General features: G+C 32.4%; 1 protein-coding gene across 2 annotated transcripts; it reads right to left on the bottom strand.

Moving 5' to 3' along the window:
• Positions 1 to 1195: 1195 nt before the first annotated feature.
• LOC145563873 (amino acid transporter AVT1C-like) lies at positions 1196 to 16231 on the bottom strand. 2 transcript variants are annotated; one of them, XM_081624281.1, is made up of 13 exons: positions 16088 to 16231; positions 15206 to 15399; positions 14175 to 14497; positions 12477 to 12691; positions 11963 to 11986; positions 11068 to 11248; positions 8921 to 9140; positions 6465 to 6600; positions 4226 to 4245; positions 3988 to 4133; positions 3776 to 3819; positions 2896 to 2958; positions 1196 to 1496 (listed from the first exon to the last, which is right to left on the bottom strand). In XM_081624281.1, exons 2-13 carry the CDS (start codon positions 15391 to 15393, stop codon positions 1401 to 1403), a joined length of 1656 nt encoding a protein of 551 aa, XP_081480407.1. In that variant the 5' UTR covers positions 15394 to 15399; positions 16088 to 16231; the 3' UTR covers positions 1196 to 1400. The 2 variants fall into 2 exon arrangements, with proteins under 2 accessions (XP_081480407.1, XP_081480406.1); XM_081624280.1 differs by having other exon boundaries at positions 15206 to 15411; positions 16088 to 16223.
• Between the last annotated feature and the right edge of the window lie 11728 nt (positions 16232 to 27959).

The raw sequence follows: 27959 nt of genomic DNA, 5'->3' as shown, positions 1-27959 counted from the left end.
TTGCCCCATTGTTTACTATTCTCAAGCTTGACTTGAGGAGCTATTAGTGAGGGAGGTGAGAGAGTTAAATATCAAGTTGGGTGTAGAAAGAGAAGTTTTGTGTTCTTAATTGTGAGAGATGGAAAAAAAAAATTGTTTAAAAGTTGAAATAAAAGTGGATCCAATTTTACTAGAATGAACCAAGTAGTCGGTAGAGAGAATTTTGAGCCCAAAGCAAGAGGAGCCCAATTCCAAGCAAAAGCAGCTCCTACTGGGCGTGAAGGCTGACCGGGCCCAATGCTAAATCTGGCGGGAGTGTTCCATCTGGACGCGCTAATTCGAGCCTGAATTTGTTTGCTTTATTAATGTCAGTCTTTGGTTCATGAATGGGTTGATATAAATACCCAAATTCACACAACATTTAATTTGAATTTAAGTTTTGTTAGGTTTTAATTTTTTTAGGCATTGACTCATTTCAGGGCTTTTGTCGTTTTGTTTTGTTTTACTCGAAAATTTTTGCTTTTCCCAGCTTAGGATTTTGATACTTTAGTTTTTCTAACTTTGGAATTTAATGCTTTTTATTATCTTTGTTTTATTTAGTTTTTATTTTCTAATATTTCTATTATTTTAATGTTTATTTTACTTTAGCTTATTATTATTAATGCTTTACTTAGTTTTCTTATTCTTGTTTAATACGAGTATTAGTTTTAATTTTTTTTTTTTAATTTTTATGATTGACAAATTTTGTCAATCTAGTGGCACTATTGTAAATAAGAACAGTTTTTTTAAAACTGTTTATGGGCAAAACTGCTACGAAATATTTCAAGTAGCGGTATTAGGATATATCTATTATAAGCAGCGTTTGTCACCATAAACAATAATAATAAAAAATAAAAAAATAAAAAAAAGTTGCATTTATTTACAATTTTGCTAACAAATTGACAAGATTTGTCAATCATAAAGATTAACTATATTTTTCTAACATTGTGGAATAGCAGTTAGTGTAAAATAGCACACATCAAGATACACTATACATTGGATGATTTAAAAGGATACAGAACCATGTCAATTAATTTTTTTTAAAGAACTTTTTTAAAAATAATTAAGATTTAAAAGACAAACTCGCATATTTAATACTTCATGTGTTAAGAATATGATATGATATATAAATAGATACAAGAACATTTTTTTTTTTTAAAGGGGAAAGCAACAATATGCAAGAACATTGCGATAGCAGAGTCAAGTTTTCACCATTTAAATAGCTATCCACCTCAAATAGGTAATAACAATTAACTCACCCGAGACCAACTTAAGGCGGGGAAGATTCATATCTTTGACAGATAAATTTAAGAGATATAAGTTACAAAATTGCTTAGCAGTTTGTAATCAAAATTGATTGAATTATACAGGATCTGAATAATTCATGACAAGCTCTCAATAATTTTAGAGAGAGCAGAATATGTTCCAAAAGCCGATGAGACCGCGCCAACAGCAATAATCACAACACAAGCTGACACCTGAAAAATGGAAAATGATTACTGAAGGAAAAGAAGGAAAAAAAAAAAAAAAAAGCAAATTTGGGATACTAAGAATATAACCAGAGCTAAAACTAGACTAAATAGATTGTCAAAACTTTACATTCCTCAGGTGGCTTAGAAAGAATATACATACACGGGCAAGTGCGTGTTCTCACACAAGTACACAGTACAAAAATACAGCCACATACACAATACTGTGAGCAAGCATACACATGTGAATCTCAGTTGAAATCATTTCTCGAAGTTTTCAAACCCAGAACATAATACTTAGGAAATCAGAGATGGCAATAATCATTGAACAATTATTGTACTACAACGTTTTTTAAGTCAAGAAAGAGTTCCCAGATATCTATCAGCCTTTTAGAGCTTTTTTAGCTAAGGAAAACCCAAGTGCAACTTTTTGACACATGACCGAGGCTAAGCTAATTGCCCCAAATTTAAATGTTGGTCTGCATGGTTTCTTTAGGTAGTCAGTCAGATGACTGTTCCCAAGTGGGACTAACCTATTATAAAAGAGAGCATACAAACATTGACTATAATCTCAAAGGTTATTATAGAGAAATTATAGATGTATATCCAATACATAGAACTTTATCTGCATAACATTATATGTACCTAAAACACCCCCCGTTCCAATGATTGAGAAAGTTCGTAAGCAAATTAATATATCTACAGGCTTATATTTATTACATGGATTTAAAATGGTTGAATTTAGGAACATAAAGAATGTACACAAATAGATGTAGAGAGGGGATGAAGCCCCACACACCATTATATTTTTCAAGAACAATTCTAAAAATACCAGAGCAAAAGTTGTTCGTTGTAGTACCAGAGAACCAATGTTTCAATGATTCATAAAATTTTTGAAACTGAACTGATTGATCTATAGCCTATAGTTAGATAAATGGACAAGATTGATCCTGCAAATTTTAATGGTCGGATTGAAACAGTAAGAAAGACTATTCTTTGTGTGTAGCCAATTAGAAGTCATTCCATTTTGTACCTGTACTTATGCTTGTTATTTGTTAACGTGATTTTGTTCATTGTTTTTAAATTATTATACAAGTCCAATGTCTCTGAAAATCTAACATAAAGATTTGGGAAGTTAAACATATGGATTTTGGGTAGTCAAGTAAACAACCATTATTATAAAACACCCCATAGAAGAAATTAATTATTTTCTGGGTTCAAATTTATTCAGGAAAGGCAGACTACATGTCAGCTCCATATCAGAAAAAAAAAAAAATTAAAAAAAAAAAATCTTAACAGTAAAGATAGAAATTGAGCAGGACAGGAGCCAGAACTTTACATCAAGTTATTTATACAATCATGAAACTTAATCATCAAATACTGGAAGCAAACTAATGATTAAACATACCTGAAGGTATGTCACCTTTTCCCACAAGATGCTTAGGAAGCATGCGCAAGGCAATATTAGAGTCTGCCAAAAATATCTATTAGTAAATAATCTGAGCAAAACATGAAACCTACAATTGCTAACCATTTGATGCATTTTGTGTTAAATTTTTATTCAATCTATATGGCATGGTACTAACCATTTGATTGTCCACAATTCCTTTCATGGAGAAACAATACAGTATGCGCATTATGATCAACAATTATAAAAACTAGTTATCAAGCCCGTGTGATGCAAATAAGTTTGATTTTAATGCTTTATAATGTAACATTAAAATTTGACATATTCATACCTGCAGTTAATTAATAATTATACATGAGTGATAGGGCACAAATGATAAAACTTGTGAGACATTAATAGGTTGTAAAAATTGTATGAACTCGTAATGTGCATATTGTAGTCATGTTTTTTCATTCATTGAAGTAACAAACACTCTTCACATTTGTTTAGGTTTGTGAGAATATTTTTATTATGTTCATCTCCTTTAGTCTTTAATCAATCAAAGACTTTATCCCATAAGTGGGGTTGGCTACATGAACCAAACTCCGTTTAGTCCTTAATATAGAGCATAAATATTACTATCTTAAGATACCCGTGATCCTCACTTTCCAAAAAAATTTTCCTCTCTCCAACTAAGATTCCCACTCTCATACAATTAAGAGTCCAACTCTCATTAAATGACCTCCAAATATGGAACAAGCTAAAAGAACAAAGAAAAAGTTCAAAAATGACATATGACACATATAAAGGATTTTTTATTGTTATTATTTGGAAGAGTCCTAAAGATTGATCGAAATAATGCATCACAAAAGAACATAAAAAAATTTGTAAAAGGGCTTACCACAAGCATTGTTAGTAAGGATCCAATCAATGCCATTACAAGACCTGCGATATTGTTGTATAAGAGAAGCAAAATTATCCCCGGATGATAATTACCAGTAGATAAAGATTCATAAATAACTGAAATTCCATTTTATTTCATGATATTTTTTGGAAACAGAGCAACAATGATCTTATACAGAAACTATATAACTTCAATGGGCAGAACATTACCAAAAAATGGTATAGTGAGACCAACCAATAAGGTTGATATCACCAGAGCAGTTCTGATAAGAATTGGGTATATATGAGATTTTTGGTGGCGAGATGGTATCAACTCCTCCAGACACATAGCCACGGGTGACATGGTCAAAGCGTATGTGGCTATAATTAAGGAAATAACAATGAAAGATGTCTCTTTCCGCAGGGTAAAACACCACGCTAAATTTTAAATAGCAAATGCAAAGGATATTTTGTAAATGGATTGACCACCTGCAATCAGAATAGGAAACAGTGTCAATACTCTTATTGAGGAATAATTTACAGTGTAACCACAATAATTAATAAAAATAAATAAGTAAAAAGAATGTTGATTAGAACATCAGAATCGGTAGGTGAATAGAGAAAGGATAATCATATTAAACTTCCCAGAATTAAACTGTAGCACTGCTATTGAAGCATTGAGTAAGGTACTGAAATATCTATCTAAGTAAAGTTTAACTATGAAGTCCATGCATAGATTTTCTACATCCACCAATACTGTTGAACAATTAAGGAAATTTATTTTTTATGTCACTATACTAATCTATGTACTTCCTCTCCCCAGATAAAATGACTCAAACTTTAATTGCATAGATTCAATCAATCAAAGCTTTAATCCCATAAGTGGGGTTGGATCGGCTACATGAACCAAAAGTGATTATTCCGTGTAGTCATCGCCAAAAATCTTCCTCCTCCATCCCTAACGATCAATTGCATAGATTGCAGAATAAAAAATATAGAGAGTAATATATTAAAATTCGGAAAGTTTAATGGAGTTTTTAATGTAGCATTATAAAAATTTCGCACACCCTGAAGAAATGACAGAAGCGTATGTAATAGAATACTAAAATTACACTCAGTATTCTGCTAAATCCCCAATGATGGGATCAATACTGATTGAGGGGCAGGATGTCGTGACAAGTGAAGAAAAATGAGCCAAGAGTGACAATGTATCTTCTATTAGCATCAGTGACAAAAAATACAAGTATGCCATCGGGCCACTGAGCACTCCAAAAATGGAAAAAGCTGCTTCATCTCTAACCAGAGATGAATGAGTGTTCAATGCACAAATACTAATAAACAACTATCCTTCTCCACAAAACATACCAACCACTTAATATGGATCTTTCAGTACAGCAAATAATTTAGTTTGACTCTTTGGAAGGCATGAGAGAAACAAAATTTTAGACTCTGCCCCCCCCCCCCCCCCCCCCCCCCCCCCTTTCACCATCTCCACAAGTCTAGTCTCAGATCTGTGAAACAATTGTAGCTGATTAAACATGTTTAAAATACAGCTACATCAGACAAATTTCTTTGTGGTTTCTTTATGAAATGCATCTTCCATTTGTATCTGTTTGTTTTTGTTCATATGGTTCGGAGATTGACTTCAAATGAAATGAGATTCCTCTCAAAGATTTTCTTCCTTTCTTGCATGAAATTTGATGTTTTATGTTTTACAGAATTGGCTGATGGTGTTCAAATCTTTTGGTCGACTAGTTCATTCAATTAGAGAATTTTGCCTAACAGCAACTTACTGACTCTGTCGAAGAATAAAGATGGCTAGATCCATCATGGTCTGCCCATACTAGTAGGCAAATCAGCTGTCAGCAACTCTTTATATACATGCCTAAGATTCAAGGTTGAAAGTATGTGCCGCTATTTAGGCCAAATTATCAAGACATTTAGTATTCATTATTGGGTTTATCCTTCTGTATCAGGAAGATGCTCCTAGTGACCAATCTATTGGATCAAGAAAATGATGCAAAATTTCGAAGGATCAATTTTTTAGGAATCACTTTTGTACAAAGGAACCTGAAACGCTATATTTTAATTTGCTTGTGTTGGTTGGAGTTGGGGGAACCTGAAATGTTGTATTTTTATTTTAGACAAATTAGGGTCGTCTGGGGTCAATGTGGTCCTCACCTAGGCTGCTTATCTACCACGTCTCACATCCAGAAAAACTGAACTATGTTCTGAAATTTTGGTTTCTTTTAATTTTTTTTTATATTTTCCCGGACTTTTATATATCATCAATAGGTTGTTAAATGCCTATTCCCCAATCTCCCTCATTTAATTTCTTGTCTCTATTATATCTTAACCCACTATCCCTTCACCCTCACTTATTCATTTCCTCTATTCAATTATGTGCATAGCTTGTGGGCATAATAATGTCAATTGTTAAATCATTTAATAGTTTTACATGAAGGACTATTACATAAGTATCACAAAACAGAATTTATTTTGTAAAAAAGGTTAGGAAAAAAGTGATTCACGTAAATATCTTATTTGCTTCAAAATTTCTTATAATTAAAGATTTTGTTACTATATACCTAAGCATAGAATAATAATTTGGTGAATCACATGATTAGATCCTTCCATTATGTGTTTCTAGTCCTCTTTCGAAACTACATCAGTAACAGAAATATAGATAGAGTGCATAAATCCCATACCGTAGTCCAAATGGCCACCTTAGATGCAACCAAATTTGAGGGCATGTTAAGGGTGAACTGTGACTCTGTTGATTCTGCAAACATGAGGTATCCAACAACAGCAGCTCCAGCACACATTAAAGTAGTGATTATAAAGCTGCATCAGCCATAAAGTCTCTTGGTTAGTCTATATTACATACATCAATCCTATTCAATCGACATAAAACATCATTTGGCTCAATGTGGCCACTATTACAGCAAACAACAGTGGCTAGGCTAAACTCCATTGCACCCCACTTGATGCAGATCTGTTGGCCAAACAATATACTACTACAAAACAATTAAAATTGATTCTCACATGACCACAAATATAATAAGACATTTACATGCTGAAACTCATAGAGACATTTGCAATTATATCACAAAGAAGATTAAGTCATGATGTCACACAAGCTATATCTTGCAAACAATGCATATGGTCACCATCAATAAGACCACCATAAATGTTAGATGAGGAATTTTATAACAGTTAGCTTATTATGCTTGCATGATCAGGACTTTGTTCTTTTCACCTCAAAATAATAAGTTAAAGGATAAGTTTTAACAAATTATGATAATTTTGGATAAAACCCACAAAATTCAAATAAAGGTTGCCCAAAACTAATCTAAAATTAAGTTCGAAGAAGTTCATAGAAGTTCAGATAAGTTTTGATAAATTCAGAAAAATTCAGATGAAGTTTTTTCAAGTGAAAGGAATGAAGTCTAAGGTACTGAAGTCCAAAATGGTGAGAACACTGCTAAATAAATATTATATATATATATATATATATATATATATATATATAGATTTAGGGTCAAATGAAAAGGATGCTATAATGAGAAGGATGGGAAGGAATCTTGACCTTACATTTTTAATCCAATGGATGTGGTTGAAATACATATATTTTAATTGTATGTGCATATTTTTGTAAGTAAACGTGCATATTTTTGTATTTATATGTGCATATTTTCTATAAATCAATGTGCATGAATTTCAAAATAAATATGCATAAATTTTTAAGTGAATGTGCATAATTATAAAGCTGATGATGCATATATTTGAACTAATTAATAATTAATACTCATTAATCTATACATTGTATTAATTTTTGGCAGTAGCATTACTAGCATATATATTTCACTTCTAAAGTTCTAATTCCACCTAGATTTTCACCTACGTTGTTGTAGAATGCCATTGTTGTTTAGAGAGAGAAAACTTAAGGAAACCCCATTGTCATTACAGAGAGAGATTAAGTATTGGTGAGCAATGCAATTATGAAATCAAAAATGAGAAAATTTTGTTGCTGATGATGATTGTAGTAGTATTACTGTGAGAATGTTGATGGTGGTATAATGATTCGTGAAGTAAAGGTAGATCGATGACGATTCACCATTTTAGAGTTTATATTTTTAAGGAAGTCGCTCGATTGAATTGCAGGCTTGCAAAGAATGAAAGATGAAAATGATTCATAAATTGAACAGAGGAAGAAGCAGAGTAGCGTGAAAAAGATAGAAATTTAATCTTAGTTGTTGGATTGTTTTAAACCAATGGTCTAGATTGCTTCCTATTCTTCCTATTTTAAGGTCCTTCTCATTAGATCCCAACCTTATATATATATATATATATATATATATATATATATATATATATATATATATATATATATATATAAGCATTTCTAAATGAACACAATGAAAAGCATTTAATTGCAATATCCTAAATTAAATTTGTACTTGACTCGACCAACACTAACTAAACGTCCATCGATGGAGGATATTCTTTGAAATTCATGCAAAGGGTACACTATATTAAGAATATTGTGTGTTTAAGATCCTAAAATAATATTCAAAGCTTTCTATCTAAACTCTAGCAGGATACATTCAATTATATTATACCTAGAAAGAATGTAATTAATTGTGACTTCTCAAATCCTTATATCTTGACTTTTAATCCAATTACCATAATTAAATCTAACATTAGAATACACCGATTTATCAGTACTAATAAGACCAAAAAAATAAATATTAATAAATAAAAAAACACTTAAAAGATGTAAAAGGTTGAATGAGTACAAAATCACCAAGTAAAGAAAAACAATGACAATGGATGAGAAGATGGGAACTGTACATTCTAAAGCATAATGAATATAGTAAAAGACAATAATAGCTTCTGTGATCATGTAACAGCTAGCAATTGATGATATTTAATGATTCTAACTTCAGTTAACTAGTGTTTCATGAATTATGCAAAGCTGAAATTCAATTTCTTGTTTACTATCATGCATTAAAATTAGATTAAAAAATAGAGGAAACCACTAAATAGCCGTATTGATCTAAAAATCCACACTAGCGCTTGCCTGGTCCTCATCCAATCAATCTGCTAACACAAATTGAGCAGTTCATAAATGTAAGCAAAAGTCTCGGTCAATAAAAGTTACCTGGTTAGAAGAAAAGTGGGATATTGGCTTCGATTTGCCATAGAAGTATAAATGTTAGGGAAAACAGCATGTCCTGAGTAGCAATATCCATAAAGACCAATTGCAACAGGAAGAGTTGATAGATTTATTTGTGATCCTTTGCCAACAAAACCGACTTGATCTACCAAGCCAACCCAAAACAAGCATAGGACTACCAATACGGATGCAATGACTCCGCCAACTGAAAACCATGAAATAGTAAATAGTGAATAAGTTTGATGGATCCACACTTAATACATCGGCAACTTCATAAGTTAATAGACATCATAAAGGCATCCCAGTATACATAGTCCTCCTTCATCTCTAGATACCTGTTTCCATACAAATATTAAAAGATCAATAAACCAACTCACTAAAAAAAACAAGATGGCTAAAAAAAACCAAGCAAAGGCCTTCCAATTCGATATTAGAGGCATATTGAGTGTGGATCTAGCCAAGAAAAAAAGTACAGTGATATTTTTCTGGAATGAACAGATAAATATGTCACAAGCACATATCTCAGCATTAGAACACATTAGTTTATTAAGAAATGTTCACATTATAGTTTTGATTAGATGCTTAGACAAGAGATGCAGGGTTGTGACCAAATAACATGGGCACAAAATCTTTAAGAAGGTGTTGAGACAACCTTATCTTCCAAATTTTGAATTGATGTTCTGTATCCCTCTTCTCAATAGATGGGTTTTCTTTTTATTACTCTCTATCTCTCTCCTCTCCTGAAAACCGTCCATCCCCTCCACATTGCAATTAAAAGAGAACGGAGGAAATATAAAAAAAAACATCCAACAATATATTGAAATAAAAAGTAGACTTCAAGTAATGCAAGCCTAAATGTTCACAAATGCTCTTAGGTACGCAAATTAAGAGTAATAGTGGAGTAGTGTAGTATTTTGATAGATAGTGGAAATGTAAGAAGAAATCTAATCAAAGGAGATAGAATTGATCTATGTTACTCGGACTCTTCATTTCATCTCACGTACCCGTGTCGGACCCTTGACACTCGGACATGGGTGGGACACGTAGACACTTCATTTTAGTTAAAAATCATGGAAATTTTTCAAAAAATAGCCGGGTCGGACACTTGGATGCGTATCCGTGTCGGACATGGGTACCCGAGTCCAAGTAACATAGGAATTGATGGAAATCCCACATCACAAGAGATATAAAGAGAGTTAGGCCCTATTCAGTTCACCAACTTAAATTATTTTTATTGAATTGAAATTAATTTTGTTAACTTAAATTTTTTTTTACTAAACTTAAGTTATTTTTATTGAACTGAAATTAATTTTACTGAATTAAAATTAATTTTATTGATTCTCTATTATATTTCTTCTTTGAAGTTACTGATTTTTACCGAAGTGAACTTATTTTTATTGAACTGAAATTAACTTAACTAAACTTATTTTTAATGAACTAAAATTACTTTTAGTGAATATTTTTTTTTTTTTTTTTAAGTTGAAGTGAACAAGGTTTTTAGCGGAAATATTAATCTTTACTATTTTATTATTACTTTTGTTTTTTATAATGCATGACAATAATTTGAGGACACCTCAGGCACTTAAGAAGTCAAGTTTGCATGGAAGAGAAGTGTATTTTAATGTTATGAGACTAATATAAAACCATAACTCTTACGGAGCCATATAGCTCCTGTAGCAATTAGGAGTCTTGCTTCCAAACTGCCAAAGCAAGTTTCATTTCTTTTATTATACACATTCCAATTTGAAAGTAAATTTAGACATATTGAAAAAGGTAAACCGCATGTTAATCATTGATACAGCGAACATAGTTTTTGCTATACAATTCATTAATGAATGGATTTGTTTCTCTTTTTATCCTTTAATCTAAGGAAGTTACTAATTCAACACTTAACCAAACATGGTATATAGACAGCATGACACCCAACCACTACTGACATAGATACATAAAAGTCGCTTTATAAATATCAAGGCTAAGATCAAATGATCAATAAAGATCTATTGTTTATTTATAGGCCTAACTATGATCGATAACTCAGACACAATCATATTGTTTATAACATGTTCACTGCATGGACTTCAAAAATAGTATAAACATTTTATAAAAAAAAATGATATAGTTAACATTCTAACCTGATATGTAGCTCAGAAGGCTAAGATCACGCAGCCAACATGTAGGAAGCACAGCAAGAGTGGCTGCTAATGCAAATAGAAGGTGGGAACCCAGCTCATAACCAAACAGATTCAAATGTGCATTTGGGAATATTGATGATAAGTTATCACTCTCCAATATTATATACTCAACACAACATGCCTGTACAAAAAAAGATACCATTATGCATCAAATCTCTTGGATAGAACCAAACACACATATATAATAAACTTTCCACTTCTACTCATTGGAACTCCATTCAAACAAAGAAACCCAACCCCGTCCTCACCCATACAAAATACTCACTCCACCCACAATTAATAATTCCAGGTTGACTTTTTGACCATTTACAAGTCTTGACAATAATAACTCTACCAATATATATAAACAAATGTTATTGTGTAAAACGTTATTAGATTTGTCTCAATATATAATTTTAATCTATCAACTTTTTATAATTTTTGACTTGTATATGTATATTAAAATATAAATTGTCAAATTTTCATATTGGCAAACATGAAAGTCAAAGAGGAACAATTAAATTTGTACAGAGGGATTATTCTACAATTTTAAATCCACTAGCATACTAAAAAGTCAAAGAAAAATCAAATTCAATTTTTTAGTTAACCCATACATTTAATTGCTTTGTATGAGTTTTAAGTAGACACACAATTCATAAGTTCAAAGAAAGTTGTCTAACTCGTAACTAGGATAGGTAATATACTTTACTACAGAAAATTTAGGAATACCTAACCATGATGGATAGCAACATCAATCAGAAGACAATATGAGTAAAAGCTAGCAGCGAATAAAAATATGTGCAACTTATATTTTAAGGAGGATAATAAAGAATTGTCGTTGAACAGCTGTACTCACATATAATTCCATGTATAATATAATCTGCATGCCAGAAGTAAGGAAAACAGTCAGAAAATATCATAATATTTTTTTGAAATGAATTGAATAATTAGCTATAACAAAGGTGTGTGCTTGCTTGTGTATTGTTGGGCACAAGGTAGTGTCAAGCATGGAGAAAGCCTCAATGGGCTTAGCATTGAGGTTTTGTTGAGTGGTACATGGTACATGGGTTGCTTTGCCAATAACCAAAGAAGTTATTGCATGACATTGAGCTTTCATCTTTCTTGAATTCTTGTTATTTTCTGATTTATATTTTTAAGGATTTAGTCAACTTAAGTCTATTCTTAACAAGTCTAGTTGTTAGTTGTGATTCAAAGTTAGCTGTTTTATTGCTCCATTTTGCAATTTTAATCATCATTAACAAGAAAATATGTTCTTTAAGAAAATTCTCCATGCATCCACATTGGTATATTCACGGATCATTTGTGTTACAATAGTTCAAAAAGAAAAGAGACTGGAAATAGATTAATACCGAGATTACAATTCTTCCTGTCCTGCCAAATGCAGCTTGACCAATGTCTGGATAGGTCTGCAATCCAGGAGCACTGTCCAAGCAATGACGTAAAAGAAGTCCAGTGTAGAAAGAGAGAATAGCAAAGACAAGTAGTATGGAAAGGCTAAGCCATCCTCCCTGGTTAACAGCATAAGGAGCAGAAAGTATTCCTACCCCACATAAAACATTCACACCTGTAAAACATCGTTATACCCGCAAGTTATTAACTTTCTCAGGTATATGCTATTAAGGTGAATTTGTTTAAAGGTTAGATCGTCAAAGTGGGAAACATAAATAAGATCTATACATGTCAACCAACTGAATGCAAATAAAGCACTTCAACAGAAAAAAGATTGAAATACATGAAAGAAAAGGACTACTGGCTCTTTAATATCCCAGGTATACAGCTTGAATATATGCCTAAAAATCTTCAACAGAGCTAATGATAAATAAGATTCATTGATGTCACCACCAATAAAGCTTTACCCAATACGATAATCCTGTTCTATAAACATACTGTTAGAAGGATCTATATGTACCTCAACAGCGTATACATTGTAAGAAATAATTATTACATCTCTTGATTCTTTAGAAAACCATCCTTATGTATCAAAATAAATGACTTTCAATAGTATTTCAAATATATAACATTTGATTCGCACATTTTATATAGTTTGTGACAATAAAGTACGTGAAAATCTTAAAAGACTATTACTCTTCAGATCTTATCACCTTACCTGCATAGGAAAACAATCAAGAATAGAGTTGACTAAAAGATGTGCAGCCTTCAGTATTTGATTAAGGTTCATCAATGTTTGTAAGCAGAAGATAGCGAGACTTTTATAACCGAGGATTTTATACAAATCTCTTGATCATACAAAGAAAAATTGCCAACTTTGACAACCATGTCTATTAGTCGTAGAAATAAGTGTTTAAATAAATTTCAAATCAATTTTAAAGCATCCCAACAGGATTTGTCAGAATAAGGAAAAGAATCAAGATCCTACCAAAGATTTGATATCTAATTAATATTGACAGACCTGACAACAACATTACCAATGGTACCAAATACCTAAAATACAAGTTATAAGCAAATTAGATCACATAGTCTAAGCATTGTAAGAGTTGGATCAAAAATCTAACATGAATCACACCACAAATCCTCTTAGATTAATTCCAACTTTAAACTTTAGAAATATACTTCCTCCATTCTTTATTAACCTGCAACGTTAAAAATTTTACACTATTCACACAAACTCTTTTGACCATCATTTGTGATTTATACGTTAGGAAAAACATAGTCATGTGGGAGTCTTGTTAGATTCATCTTCATATAGACTCGTACTTTTAACATATTAATTTTTATAATTTAGTAGAGTATAATTAGAGAAATGAATGTTATATCATGGGCTTTGGAAATTGTGAATATCCCATTGTTGCAAATTTGCAATTAAAACAGGAAGTTTTTCAATCAACCAAGAAAATATATTCAAGGAGACAGGATCACAGGAATATCATACATTGCCAAGTATATATATATATGTATTAAACAGAAAAAATCAAGTTCATCCTGATATAAGCCACGCCTAGATAATTTCATCAGCATACACATACACTGACTAAGAAAAAGACAAGTGAATAAATGAACTCAGATGGCAATGTAATTGAAGTACTCACCATTTATTACAGCTTGTCCAAATGTGCTATCAGGAGTAGCATGAAACTCATGTGATATGATAGACGGTTTGTACTCAGAATCTGCCTTCTTCAAAGAAGAAGACTTCCTTGATGGGACAGGAGGAAGAGCAGAGAGAGAGCTATGCTTTTGATGGTGGTGCTGGCCATCCGCTGTTGTTGGTAGGAGAGGTTTTGTTACGTCAGAAGCATGCCTCTGAATTAATGATGAAGACAGAAATGAACTACCAAACCTTGACAAAGGAGAATTGCCCAGAAATCCAATATTTGGAGATGGCACACTACTATACAAATCAATGGACTGCCTGAAATTCAATTACAAGGACACATAAGCATCACATTAGACAAATCAATTAAAATCATATATACATAACCCTCACAGTAAAACCAAAAGCAGGGTAGATCTAGATTACTCCCCATTTTGACTTCTGTATAGATCTTTCAGTCTCCAAAGGTCTATAAATCAATAAAATAAAACCAAAACAAACACTAGGAATGACACATGTCATTTTCCGGTGTTTCTTCCCGCCAAAAACCCTTTTTTTTTGTGTGTGTATTGTTATTATATATTTATTATTCTTATGCCATAAAAAACATCCTTTAGAATATGCTAAGAAATTTTGTATCTTAGATTGAGATGAATCTAATAAATCTCATAAAACTGTTATTTTCTTTGAGGATAAATCACCATAGATAGTCAAGTAGATTACGTGAGTAGTATAAACATTCAAATATGTCATTTAATATAGAGTATAGGTAGTAGTGTAGCACATACAAATTAAACTTGTAAAACAAAAATTAGATCTAATTAAATTGAGTATTAATTATTGTTAAAAAAAATTAAAATATGTACAACCTCCGTTTCATATTATTTGCAAAGATTAGACATTTTTCCTACTTTATGTCAAATCGTTGCAAATAATATGTAACAGAGGTAGTATATAAATCTGAAAATGATCGTGTGCAATGCACGGGACTTGAACTATTTATGATAAATTTACACAAAAGATTACCTATAACTCTGAGGCCAAGAAGTAGTATATGAATTGGGTTTGCTTTGCTGCTGGATTTCCATGGACGAATGCGACGAAGAATCTGAATAACTACCCTCATCTTCATCAAGGTTTGATACTTTTTCTTCATTTTCTTCATCACTCTCAATGTAATTAAAGCAATGATCAGACAATGAGTTCTTCATCATTCCACCCTAATCAAACAACTTTATATCAAAAAACACCCTAATAAAATTTTAGCATTAAATTATATCAAATATTCCTGATTTCTTTTCCTCAATTCAAACTCATTAAAAAACCATACCAAAATATCAAAATTCAGAAAAAAAAAATCAAAAACTTCTCATTCCACCATATACGACGTTCAATAATTTATTTTTTTTAAAAAAAATCAGAAAATTTAATACACCCTAATCAAAAAATTTAACATCAAATTATACTAAACGTTAGTAATTCCTTTTCCTAAATCCTCAACTTACAAATTGAACTCATACAAACTCGACCAAAAAATCAAAATTCAGCAAAAATCATAAACTTCTCATAACAAAATGTAACACGTTCAATCGAAAAAAAAAAAAGATAAATAAAAAAAAATCTGATTTTCCAAAATCAACGACCGTTACAATTGAATCAAATTCAAAAGCAAAACACTAAAATCAAACTCAATTTCACTTCCAAATTCCATCAAAATCCCAAATTCTAGTAGAAAACCAAAACCAATAATTCAATCAAGCCAAACACAGATCTAAATCATAAAATCAGCAATCAATAAAATAAAAAAAAAATAACTAAATAATAAAACAATCAACCAATTACAAAAAAACAAATAACAACAAAAAACTTTCAACCCTTGATAGAAAAAGACAACAATTAAACCTTTACCTTGGATTAACGTCGTCGAATTGCGGAGTTCGTGACTGAGATTTCTCTCTGCAAATCAACTTTAGCCGTTTGTCAGACAGTATTGAAGTAGAGTCAATCAATCACTTAGCATTTGCGAAGGTAATATATGTAATATGTAATATATATAAATAAAACAAGGAAATAAAAATGAGTATCAATAAATAATGAAAGCGCGCAAAACGGCAAAAGTGGTAATGTACAAATATTGGGTTGATGTGATATTGGACTTATTAGTGATTTGGCCACATGGTGTAGCACAACATAGCCCAAGGATTAAATTACTTATACTACCTCCATTTCATAAAATATGCAACAAATTTGACTGTACGTTTTCTAAGACAAAATTTGATAATACTTGATTAACAAAGTGAAGGATATGTGATTAAGGGTAAGAGAGAGAAAGATGGTATAATTAAATAATCAAGGGCCACCCCTAGTCCACCACCAACTGCCATCTTCTCCTCGACACCACCCACAAGTAGCACCATTAACACCGCACCACCCACCAGCAGCACCACGCACCAGCCAACTCGCACCACCACTACACCGCATCCTGTAATCACTCTCAACACAATCCAGATATGAAACCCTCCATAACCACCCAAAACCAACTTCACCCAATTAACTCGCACCACCATTTACACCGCCACCACCCGAAAGCCTACCATGAACAAAATCCTGAGAACCCACCGCCCTCTCACCACCACCACCACCAAGATCTTAAACCTCACCTCACCACCACTATAATTCGAAACCCCACCTCATCACCACCAATTGAAACCCCATCTCAGCCCCACCAACGAACCAAAACCTCACCCTCTTACCACCACCAAGGTCCGAAACCCTCACGTACCATAACCACCAAAAACCCTACTCCACCCAACTCACAACCACCAAAACTTACCCACAGGGAGGAGCGAAGACTTTGACAAGGGAAGAAAGGAGCTGACGACTTTGACCAAGGGAGGAGAAAGCGCCGACGACTGTCACGAGTAAGAGGTGCGACTGGATCGGAGTGTGAGGGGCGGCGACTAGATCTCACGTATAATTGAGTGTGTGGGGCGGCGATTGGATCGATATGAGTGGTGGTGGTGGAGACGTGGAGTGGTGGTTGTGACTTGTGAAAGAAGAGAGAGAAATGGTGTTACTGGTGGTTGAGAGGGAGGAGAGAGAAAAGTTGGTGATGTTGGTGGTGGATGTGGGCTGTGAGGAGGAGAGAGATTATGGTTTAAGGTTTAAATTATGGATTGATTAATTTAGGTTAATAAGCTAATAAGTAGTTTATTAAAGTTAAGTAAGGGTAGGTTGGTAAATTCACACAAAAAAATTTAATATATTAGGAAAGTTTTTTTTTGTTGCACATAATGTGTAGCTTTCGTTTTAGGAAATTGTTGCAGATTTTATGAAACGGAGGTAGTATTAGTATTATCATGTGCATGATTAGAGTGTCACACATACTGGTTTGGAGTTTGGAGTTTGGTCTACCTTATTTTTATTAGGGCCTTTGATAGGGTTTGTATAGTAGGATACAATGTATTGAGACGGTTTTTGTAAGATTTGGTTATTTTGGGATTGTATATTTTTTTATCAAAACGGAATTTCTGACAGGTCTACTGATCAAGTTAGTGGGATATGGAGTAGGCCCTCCAAAGAGTAAGAGAATCTCCACTCCCAAAGCCTCATAGTTGTGGGGTCAAGCGGCCAGCTATAAGGTGCTGAAGTGGTTGAACACTTGAGCGTTGATAACACGGGTTGAAGTGGTCGAACACTCGAACGCCTTGAACTCAATTGACTTGTTTTTAAGACTAGAACAAAGAGAATTAAAAACAATTGCGGAAATTAAATGTGAGGCCCAATATGAGTACGTCTATTGGGAGTGCGGCTCCAATTTTTCATAGTTGTGAGATACAAATATTCTCACTAAACCAAGTTTTACTTAATACATGAATATGAAGTTAATAAGGGGTTTGAGGAGATTTGTATAGTAAGGTACAATGAATTGAGATAGTACCATCATTAATCAATAACTTAATACTAAAATAGACACCGGGAGTGATACATGTCACATCCTGATGCTGTTTTTTCCTCCAAAACTTCCCTTCTTTTTTTAACTTTTTTTTTTTGTTAATAATTTGATTCTATATAATAAATTAATAATATCATTCCAAATCTTTTATATTATCTTTATGACAAATATATATTCCTTTTTATTTGGTTTTCATAATTATTCTATGTACATTTACCTAAATAATTATTTCAACTCTTTCAAAAAAAAAAAAAAAAAATTCAACTCCTTTTTAACTATCTTTTAAATGGGGTATTATTAGATTTTGCCAAAAAAGTTATAATAAATTGATTCATATAATAGATGTTATAGAAATTACTTTAAAACATCACTTAATTTTTATTTATTTTTTTTCAAATACCTCTAGCTAATATTTTATTTCAATTCGATATAACTATATATTCAAGTTAATTACAATTTTGTTACATACATATTATCACAAATTGTTTTTATAGAGTATAGTATAGCTATAAAATAAATGTTATGTTTAACAAATGATTTTTTAGATATAAAGGTGATATATTATTTGTAATTTTGTGTACGTTTGCAATTTTGCTAATACTTTTAGTGGAGATTTTGGTTTGTTATTCGATTGGTTTTTAATGTTTATTAATAATGCATTTATAAATAAGTATTCACTAATATGGCTAATAGACCTGATCAAGCCCCGCCTGAAAAATTCGCGACTTAGGGCAGACTAAAAAATCCATTTTTTAGATAATTTGTTGTTTTGCCTATTAATATATAATATGACATTACAATTCTCTAAATTTGATTTGTATGTTTTATCAAATTTTATTTGTTGGATATAATTAGTTTTCTTAAAAAAAATTAGACTTACCGTGCACGGCACATGCCTTAAGCTAGTTGTATAATATTTGGTAGTTTCAGTATGAGCTACTAGCACAAAGAGAGGAGTGTGGGGCTGCTGTTACACAATGGGTTGGTGTAATGTTGCTCTATAGGCTGCCCGCGGCCTGGGAGGTTGATGTGTCCAATTTATATAGTATTTTACCCCCGTCCCTTGGTCATAATTGGTAGTGTTTTTGGCTCTTTAGAGCCACTTTTATTACTAATATGTGTTTTCTAGTGTTTTCGTAGTTTTAGTTGAGTTTTATAGGGAATTGCACTCTTGGAGCATTTCCCCGGGATTTTATGGAGCAACTACGAGCATTGGAGGAGCACGACCATCTTTCGTAGCCCAAGATCGGTTAGAGTCATCGAACCGGTGATTAAGGGCTTGACTTATGAGGAGATGAAGCATTGAACCGAATGATTAAACCAAGGAGGATATTTGGTTTGGGCCGAGTTACAAGTCTAAACAAGGAGTCCAAGTAGCCCGAAGGGTCTCCCCACGATCGGGCGCGAGAGGAGAAACATTCATTGGGAGTAAAAAGGCGGGCCCGATCAGGCGGTGCCTCGCCCGATCGGACGCGCATTGGCATTAGTAGATTTTTAATCGTCGTTTAAGTTTGTTTAGTTTAGGATTCTCGCTTAATATAAATACTTTTCCGTTAAGCAAGTTTAGGATCTTTCTTTTTAGACTCTTTTTTTACCTTCTCCTTGAGACTTCCTCTCTCTACTTAGATTATTTTCTCTCTCTACAACTTTGTTCTTAATTCAACTCTTTAATTTCGATTACTTTGGTAACGATTTCTTCTTCTTTAATCTCAGCTATTTACTTTATTTCTTTCATCATGTCTCCTTTAATTGTTTTGATTAGTTTAGTTTTAATTATGTCTGAGTAGTTTTCTTTCTAGGGTTTATGGGGATCCATAAATAATATGAAGGGGTAATTTGTTGTTGTTGATTGTCAATGCTTGATTAATTTCCTATTGATTGATTTAATGCTCTGTGACTAGATTAGGCCTGATCTTTTATGCATGAGTTTGACAATATTGATTCGAGATTCGAGAGATGAGAATTGATGTTTAGGTCTAGTTTCAATAGGCAGGTTAATTTATAAATGGTTAGGTCGAGATTCGAGAGATGAGATTTAATACCGGTAAATTAACTCTGTGATTGTAATACGTAGCGAAAGCCCTTTATGATCTGATTAATTGATGCATTGATGTTTGATTGTTATGTTTTACCCTGAAATATTATTTATTGGTGAACCTATGCCCTAGGTCTTTTATTATTTGATTCCTCCCTATTTTTATTTCTCCCTACTCATATTCTTCGTAGTATAGTTCGTTTAAATAACAACTTTTGGTTACTTAATAATTTAGATTATAATAATTAATTAGGAATAGAAAGACTCATTTCCCTGTGGATTCGACCCTACTTCCCTATCTATTATTAGTTAGTGGTTTTAGGAATTACTTTTGATTAGGTGATACGACTTTAGCCTGTCAGAGGTAGTGCCACAAGGGGGTTATGAAGCAGATTGTGTGCTTGCGAATGGAGAAGGAGAAGGACTCAGAATTGATGTCAAATCCGAGTCAAGTTGTTGTCTCAACATAGGATTGTCAAGAGGACTTGATTGGTCATTGAAAAACTCGTTTGTGTGAGAAGTAAGAAAATGAAGCTCACATAATGGGAAAACCAACTCATCAAACCAAACATGCTTGGCTATTATAAATTTATAATTTTCTGACTCGACGTATCAAAACATTTATAACCCCGATGATAGGAAGAATACCCAAAAAGACAAAATGGGTGGAACGAGATTAGAGTTTGTGGATTATTTAGGAAGGAAAAAGAGGATAACACAAATTACAAAACATCCTAAGATGTGAATAATCGGGATGCTTTTACAATTTGAGTTGGAGAGTTATATTATCTTTATGACAAATATATATTCCTTTTTATTTGGTGTTCATAATTATTCTATACATTTACCTAAATAATTATTTCAACTTCTTTCAAAAAAAAAAATAATAATAAATAAAATTATTTCAACTCCTTTTTTACTATCTTTTAAATGGGGTATTATTAGATTTTGCCAAAAAAGTTATAATTAATTAATTCATATAATAGATGTTAAAGAAATTACTTTAAAACATCACTTAAATTTTTTATGTTTCAAATACCTCTATCTAATATTTTATTTCAATTCGATATAACTATATATTCAAGTTAATTACAATTTTGTTTATGAAATTTTACTATTATACCTACATATTATCACAAATTGATTTCTAGAGTATAGTATAGCTATAAAATAAATGTTGTGTTTAACAAATGACTTTTTAGATATAAAGGTGATATATTATTTGTAATTTTGTGTATGTTTGCACTTTTGCTAATAATTTTAGTGGAGATTTTAGTTTGTTGTTCGATTGGTTTTTGATGTTTATTAAAAATGCATTTATAAATAAGTGTTCACTAATATGACCACTCTGATCAAGCCGCGCTTGAAAATTTCTCGAGTTCGGGCAGACTAAAAAATCCATTTTTTAGATAATTTGTTGCTTTGCATATTAAAATTTATTATGACATTATAATTCTCTATATTTGATTTGTATGTTTTATCAAATTTTATTTGTTGGATATAATTAGTTTTCTTACAAAAATTTTACTTACCGTGCATGGCACAGGCCTTAAACTAGTTGTATAATATTTGGTTGTTTCGGTATGAGCTACTAGCGCAAAGAGAGGAGTGTACGACTGCTGCTACACAATGGGTTGGTGACTTGGTGTAAAATCCGAGTCAAGTTGTTGTCTCAACATAGGATTGTCAAGAGGACTTGATTGGTCATTGAGAAAATCGTCTGTGTGAGAAGTAAGAAATGAAGCTCACAGATTGGGTAAACCAAGTCATCAAACCAAACATGCTCGGCTATTATAAATTTATAATTTTCTGACTCGATATATCAAAACATTTATAAACCTGATGATAGGAAGAATACACAAAAAAGACATAAGGGGTGGAACGGGATTAGAGTTTGTGGATTATTTAGGAAGGAAAAAGAGGATAACACAAATAACAAAACATCCTAAGATGTGAATAATCGGGATGCTTTTACAATTTGAGTTGTAGATTTATAGTGAAAGAGTTTTGTAGTTATGTCTGCATTTCCAAGGCATGATGCCAAAAAGAAGGTAGTAGAGGCATGACAAAGTCAAATACGAATAATGTATTTTAAAGTTCTTATCTTTCATTATACTTGTCATTTTTGAGGAGAAGTGTAAGGACATGAAAGAGGAAAGCTCATTCTATTTTGGTGACAAAATTTTTTTAAAAGGACCATTACAAATTCTGGACCATTATCATATTGCAAAGCTTTTACCTCTCTTTCAAATTGAGTCATAATATATGTCCATATTCGAATAAACAAATAAACACTTGAGATCTTAGAAGACACAGGGAAAGTTCAAAGAAAGCTTGTTTAATTGTCAAGAAATAGATCATAATTATGACCAAGAGAACTAAAAATGGGAGATGAATCACTATGAATTGTATCAAACGGCATAGTAGTAAAAGACAAAGAATTGTAAAAAGACATTTTTATTAATTTACCCATTAAGTTGTTTGTAGACACCCAAAAGTGTCTCCCTAAAACCAAACCCAGTGATGAATATCTTTCACGTCATTTGATTATCGAACGAGGTGAAAGTGTGGAAAGTCTAGTAATGAGGATGTTTTTATTAAAATATTTCTCTTTTTGTTTTCAAAAATATTTCTTTTCTTACTCTATTTATATAAAAATAGTCAGTCTAATTTAGCTTGGTCCATGATGAAGGTCCAATAATAGTGTAGTTGGATTGGGCTTGAAAAGAGCTTTCCAATGATATATTATAAGCCCGATTCCGCTGAATTATGAGAAAGTTATGGATTAAATTAAATTAGGCCCAATGATTTTTAAGTTAGGCCCAATGATCTAGAGGAGGGCCTATTAATTATTATTCCTAAAGTAATTAGGATTGATTTTGATCTTCTTGGAATATTTAGAAGGTTCTCTTTAATTCTAATAATATTAGGATTGATAATGATATTTTTAAAGGATGCTTTATTTTGAATAAAATATATTAAATTTGCTTGGACGCATAATTACTTGTAACCAGTTTTAAAGGTAATTACGCGTGTAAAAGCGTGTTGACTTTCAAACCAGCGCGAGACGACAACGTCGTCGCCAGGCGCTGACTTTCGTCGCCTGGCGCTGGCCTTCGTCGCCTAGCGACGAGCCTGTCGTCTGACGCTGACTCCTGTCGTTGGCGAAATGAGGTATTTTATTCCGAATATGAATTGCTTTGATCCCGTGCTATTTTTTCTATAAATAGGGGTTGAATTTCCCTATTTTCAATTATCTACAATTCACAACAATCATCTCTCTCTATTCTCTCTCTAAAAAAGCTAGAAGCTTTCCTTCTCTCTCTATTCTTTTTCTAAACCTTTCCTTTTACAAAATTCCACATACATTAGCTTTAGACACACCTAGCCAAGTTCGAGGTTGCCTTCGCCCTAGACGTGAAAGGTTGATAATTTCTGAGGGTTTGGTCCCAAACTTTATTACAATTCTTTGATTAGATTTACTGTTTTAATATTTTTCCTTGAAGTTACTAACGTGTGTATTTTGTTATTAGAAAGAGGTACGAGACATCCAAGTAAGTGGTTGCTTTAAATTTTTTGATATAGAAATCATGCTTAGATTATTTTGTTAATTCCTAGTATCATGTTTAGGGTTTAATTAAAATTTCTAATATCATATATATTGTTATGATGCTTCCTATTTCTTTCCTAATATCATGTTAGTATCATGTTAGGGTTAAAGCTTTAATCTTTGATGCTTAGTGACATGCTAGGGTTTGTTATTAATCTTGTTAGTATCATGCCTAGGATCTTGCTAATATTATTATGCTTTGAGATTGAGAATATTATTATTATGATTGTTATTATGTTGCTTATTATATATATTATCATTGTTGTTGCTTGATCACGCCCTCTCTTGCAAGTTTAAAGGGAATTTGTACTTGTAATCACGCTTAATAAGATAATTAATAATCTTGTTTAGGCTAATATGATTATAATTCAAGATAATTAAATATCATGTTTGTGCATTAATATTCAACCAACATAGATTAACAGGTTTAGGGTTAATCTATTGATTGCGTGTTAGTCAGAAAGCGCACATGGATATGAGAAGAATAAAGTACAGGCCTATTTTTAGGGCAGATTCAATCTCTTTTAGGTTGGATTTGTACCTTTATCCCCGAACTTCCAGTCATGGTTCCAGACCTATTGGAGTTAACGATCTCCTGGATCGTTAAGGGGTGTAACCTTCACCCTGTGAACGGTTTACAAGTTCCTAAAACTTGTTGGCGACTCTTTTGCTCTAGCTTCCTTCCCTTTGGACGCCACCATACTTAAGTGTATGATCATAGTGGGGCTCAAGTGTGGGATGCTTGAAATATTCCCTACATTGTTGTGTAAAAATAAAGACATAAGAATTGCATTTTCAAGATGACCTAAACGAGAATGCCACACATTAGGAGATAAAGCTGCAAATGCTGAAGGATGAGGTGTAACCTAAGGCCCTTGTTCCAATATTTGTAATTACTAGTCGTTGGAGCACGCGCGTTGCGCGTGCCCCCCCGACGACAAGATAAGTAAATTTCGTTGCTATATTCGATTTTTGTGATATTCGTGGTTGTGTTCGGGTTTTGTAATACTCCCTCCGTTAACTTGTAATTGCAACATTGGAATATTTTATATCTCACAAATAATACCCCAAACTTGCAACTAAAAGTTAACGTGGGTAGTAGCAAGGATACAAGAATTTACAAGTACTAACAAGGAGTAGTGACAAAGTTTCTACGGAGAAATATTTATGGATAAACAATTTTAATAAGTAAAGTTATCTAGAATTTGTTAGAATTTAAAGATTTTGGAAAAAAAAAACCGATTAATTTATATATTGTTTTAGAACGCAATATGGTTTCTTATTGAGTAACTTAATAATTTTCAAACAACTCTATCTTAAAATGATTGTGATAATAAGGAACGATTAATCTAGATTTTATTTTAGAACGCAATATGGTTTCTTACTGAGTAACTTAATAATTTTCAAACAACTCTATCTTAAAATGATTGTGATAATAAGGAACAGTAATAAAGAAATGCAATTTTAAAGGTTAAAGTTATTTAAAATGGATTAAATGCAAAACATATGAAAAAATTGTTTATTTCTTTGTTATTAGTCTACATAATTGGTGTGATCTACACTTCTTCAAAGCTTGTTTTTGTATTTGTATATTTTTTCTTCGAGTTGCATAATGAATTTTAGTGTTATTTTTATTCTCGGAATTTGTTTTTCCTGAGTGAATATACAATCTAATTTGGGCAAAAGTAATTGTCTTGGCAAAAAAACGTAATGTTTCTCAATAATAAGGTGTAAAATGAATTTTCTTTCGCTCTCTTCCCGACCTCCCCTCCCTCTAGATCTCTTTTCATCCCGCCTTCTCTTTTCTCTCTCTTCCCTTGGCCTTGTCTCCTTGTTCATTTTTTTATAGCTTTGAAAATTACAAGCCCCAATTGCTCCTCTCTCAATCATTCCTTCTTTTTTATTGGTTGAAACTCTTTCTCAACCGCTTTCATTTTTTTCTTTCCTAATCCCTCTTGTCCTTGTTCCTTCTTAAAAAGGCTTTGAAAATTATAAATTGCACTTGTTCTCCCAATCCAAATCCTCCGGCTTCCTTATCTTTCCCAGCTTTTCTTTACAATTCTCTTTTTCTTTCGGCCTCCTTCCCCCTTCTCTATATATGTCTATAGTCCCATTTATATCTTATTGTTCTATGGCTTCCTCTTTTGACCTTTCTTTCCCTCTTCTGCGCCTCTTTCTATTACTTTCTTCCTCTTAGGTCCTCTTTCTCTTTCTCTATCTCTTTTCTCTTAGCTCCTATCTCATGGCCTTTATTTCTTTCACTTTCTCCTAGACCTCCTCTCTCTCATCCTCCTTTACGTTATCTCCTCAACCCCCTTTGTCTCTTTTTCTGCCCACGTTCTCTCTCGACTCTTCTATTTCCCAACTCCGTCCTCTTCTCTATCCCTTTTCTCCCTCCTTTTCTCTCTCGTCCGATCCCTCCCTGCCCCTTTCACTTCCCCCTCACTTTCTCATCCTCTCTCCTATCTTCACATGCCCTTTCCGTCCTCTTTTAGCCTACTTTCTCTCTTTACCAGCCCACCTCTCTCTCGGTCCCATTCTGTCTCCTTGCCCTTCTCGTTCCTAACTCTCTCTCTCTCTCTCTCTCTCTCTCTCTCTCTCTCTCTCTCTCGTATGTGATGAGTGTCATTTTGATATTTATTTTCTAGTCATTTTCCTAGATTTTAGGTTAGTTCCTTTAAAATTTAGTGTCTTTATTTATGTTTTTGATATTTTTATGGCTTATTTATCCTTTGTGTGTTTTTTTATACATGATTGAGATAGTTTTGGAAGGTAAAAGATGAACAAAATAATGGGATTTAATGTCTTTGCAAAGAAACAACATGGTATATGCAAAATAAAGAAAAGGTTACGTATGAATCCAATACGTTCTACCTTAAGGTTAAATTCATTTTCTAAATATTATCAATCAGATTGACTCGCTATACAAATTATCAATTAGTATTGAATTTTTAACAATTTCACAATTGACCATCACTTTCTCCCCCTCCCTCTCTCCTTTCCTTTCCGACCTTATAATTTTCAAATTTTATAAAGTTAATCTTTATTTGAATTCCACAGTTCTCACTCATTCTGTTCTCTCTATCCATCTTTTGTTACATCGCGCGTGTCCCCCCCCCCAAAAAAAAAACCGGTAAGATAAGTAAAATTCGTGGTTGTGTTTGATTGTCGAGATACTCGTTGGTTGTGTTTGGGTTTTATAATACAAGGATACATGAATTTGTAAGTACTAACAAGGAGTAAGGATAAAGTTTCTATGGGGACATATATATGGAAAAACAATGGTTATAAGTGAAGTTATTTTGAATTTGTTATAATTTAAAGATTTATTTTTTTTTATAAAAAGTTATACTATTGTTTTAGGTATTATTTAAGAACGCAACATGGTTTCTTATTGAGTACCCCCCGATTAAAATATGTCAGATTCCTGGTTGTTATCGTATTTCGTTGTTTGGGATGTTATTAACATTATGATTAGGGGATCTTATTTGTGTGGTAAACATTAACTTTTTTTAAGTTCTTCATATCTCTTCTTCCTTCATAATATACCTCTCTCTTATATTTCTTCCTTGTCTTATCTCATTTCCCTTTTCTATTCATCCTTGCTTTCTTTTTCCTTTTGGTTCCTTTTTTCTCATCCTTATCCACTCTTCTTGAATAGTTTGTAGGGGTGAACATGGTCTGGTTTGGTGCGGTTTGCGTCTAAACCAAACCAAACCGCAAAATACGGTTTGGTCAATTTTCCATTCCAAACCAAACCATATTAGTATTGAAACCAAACCAAACCAAACTGTAATAATGCGGTTTGGTGCGGTTTGGTTTGCGGTTTATGATGAGACGATATTTTTTCCTAAAAAATTGTCAAATATTAATAAATTTATAATAAAGTTTAAATAATTAACCCAAAGGGATTAAATTTTACTACAAAGTTTTAATATAAATAACAACCAACTAATCAAGTGCTAATACAATAAGAGCAATATGAGTTATATCACCTATTGAATTTTAAGTATTGATATTTGATAATGAGCATAGAGTATAGTAGTATACTGACCGTATAGTCTTCTAATGATTTTTCATGTTTTTTTTTTGTTTTTTCAATTTTTTAATAATATATAATAACTATTTTAATTTAATTAAAAATTATATAAATATTAAAATGCGGTTTACTCGTTTACGA

The sequence above is a fragment of the Chenopodium album genome, chromosome 10, assembly GCF_948465745.1.
Source record: "Chenopodium album chromosome 10, dcCheAlbu1.1, whole genome shotgun sequence".
In the NCBI taxonomy this organism is placed as follows: Eukaryota; Viridiplantae; Streptophyta; class Magnoliopsida; order Caryophyllales; family Amaranthaceae; genus Chenopodium; species Chenopodium album.
This window is presented reverse-complemented; position numbering and strand designations above follow the sequence as displayed.

Bases quoted from the DNA above. Each gene is read 5' to 3' on its own strand.
- LOC145563873 (XM_081624281.1), bottom strand. From the start codon at position 15,393: ATGATGAAGAACTCATTGTCTGATCATTGCTTTAATTACATTGAGAGT. The intron at 14,498-15,205 runs GTAATCTTTTGT...ATTGAATTTCAG, and splicing joins TCTTGGCCTCAGAGTTATAG to GCAGTCCATTGATTTGTATA. The intron at 12,692-14,174 runs GTGAGTACTTCA...GATGTTTTACAG, and splicing joins TGGACAAGCTGTAATAAATG to GTGTGAATGTTTTATGTGGG.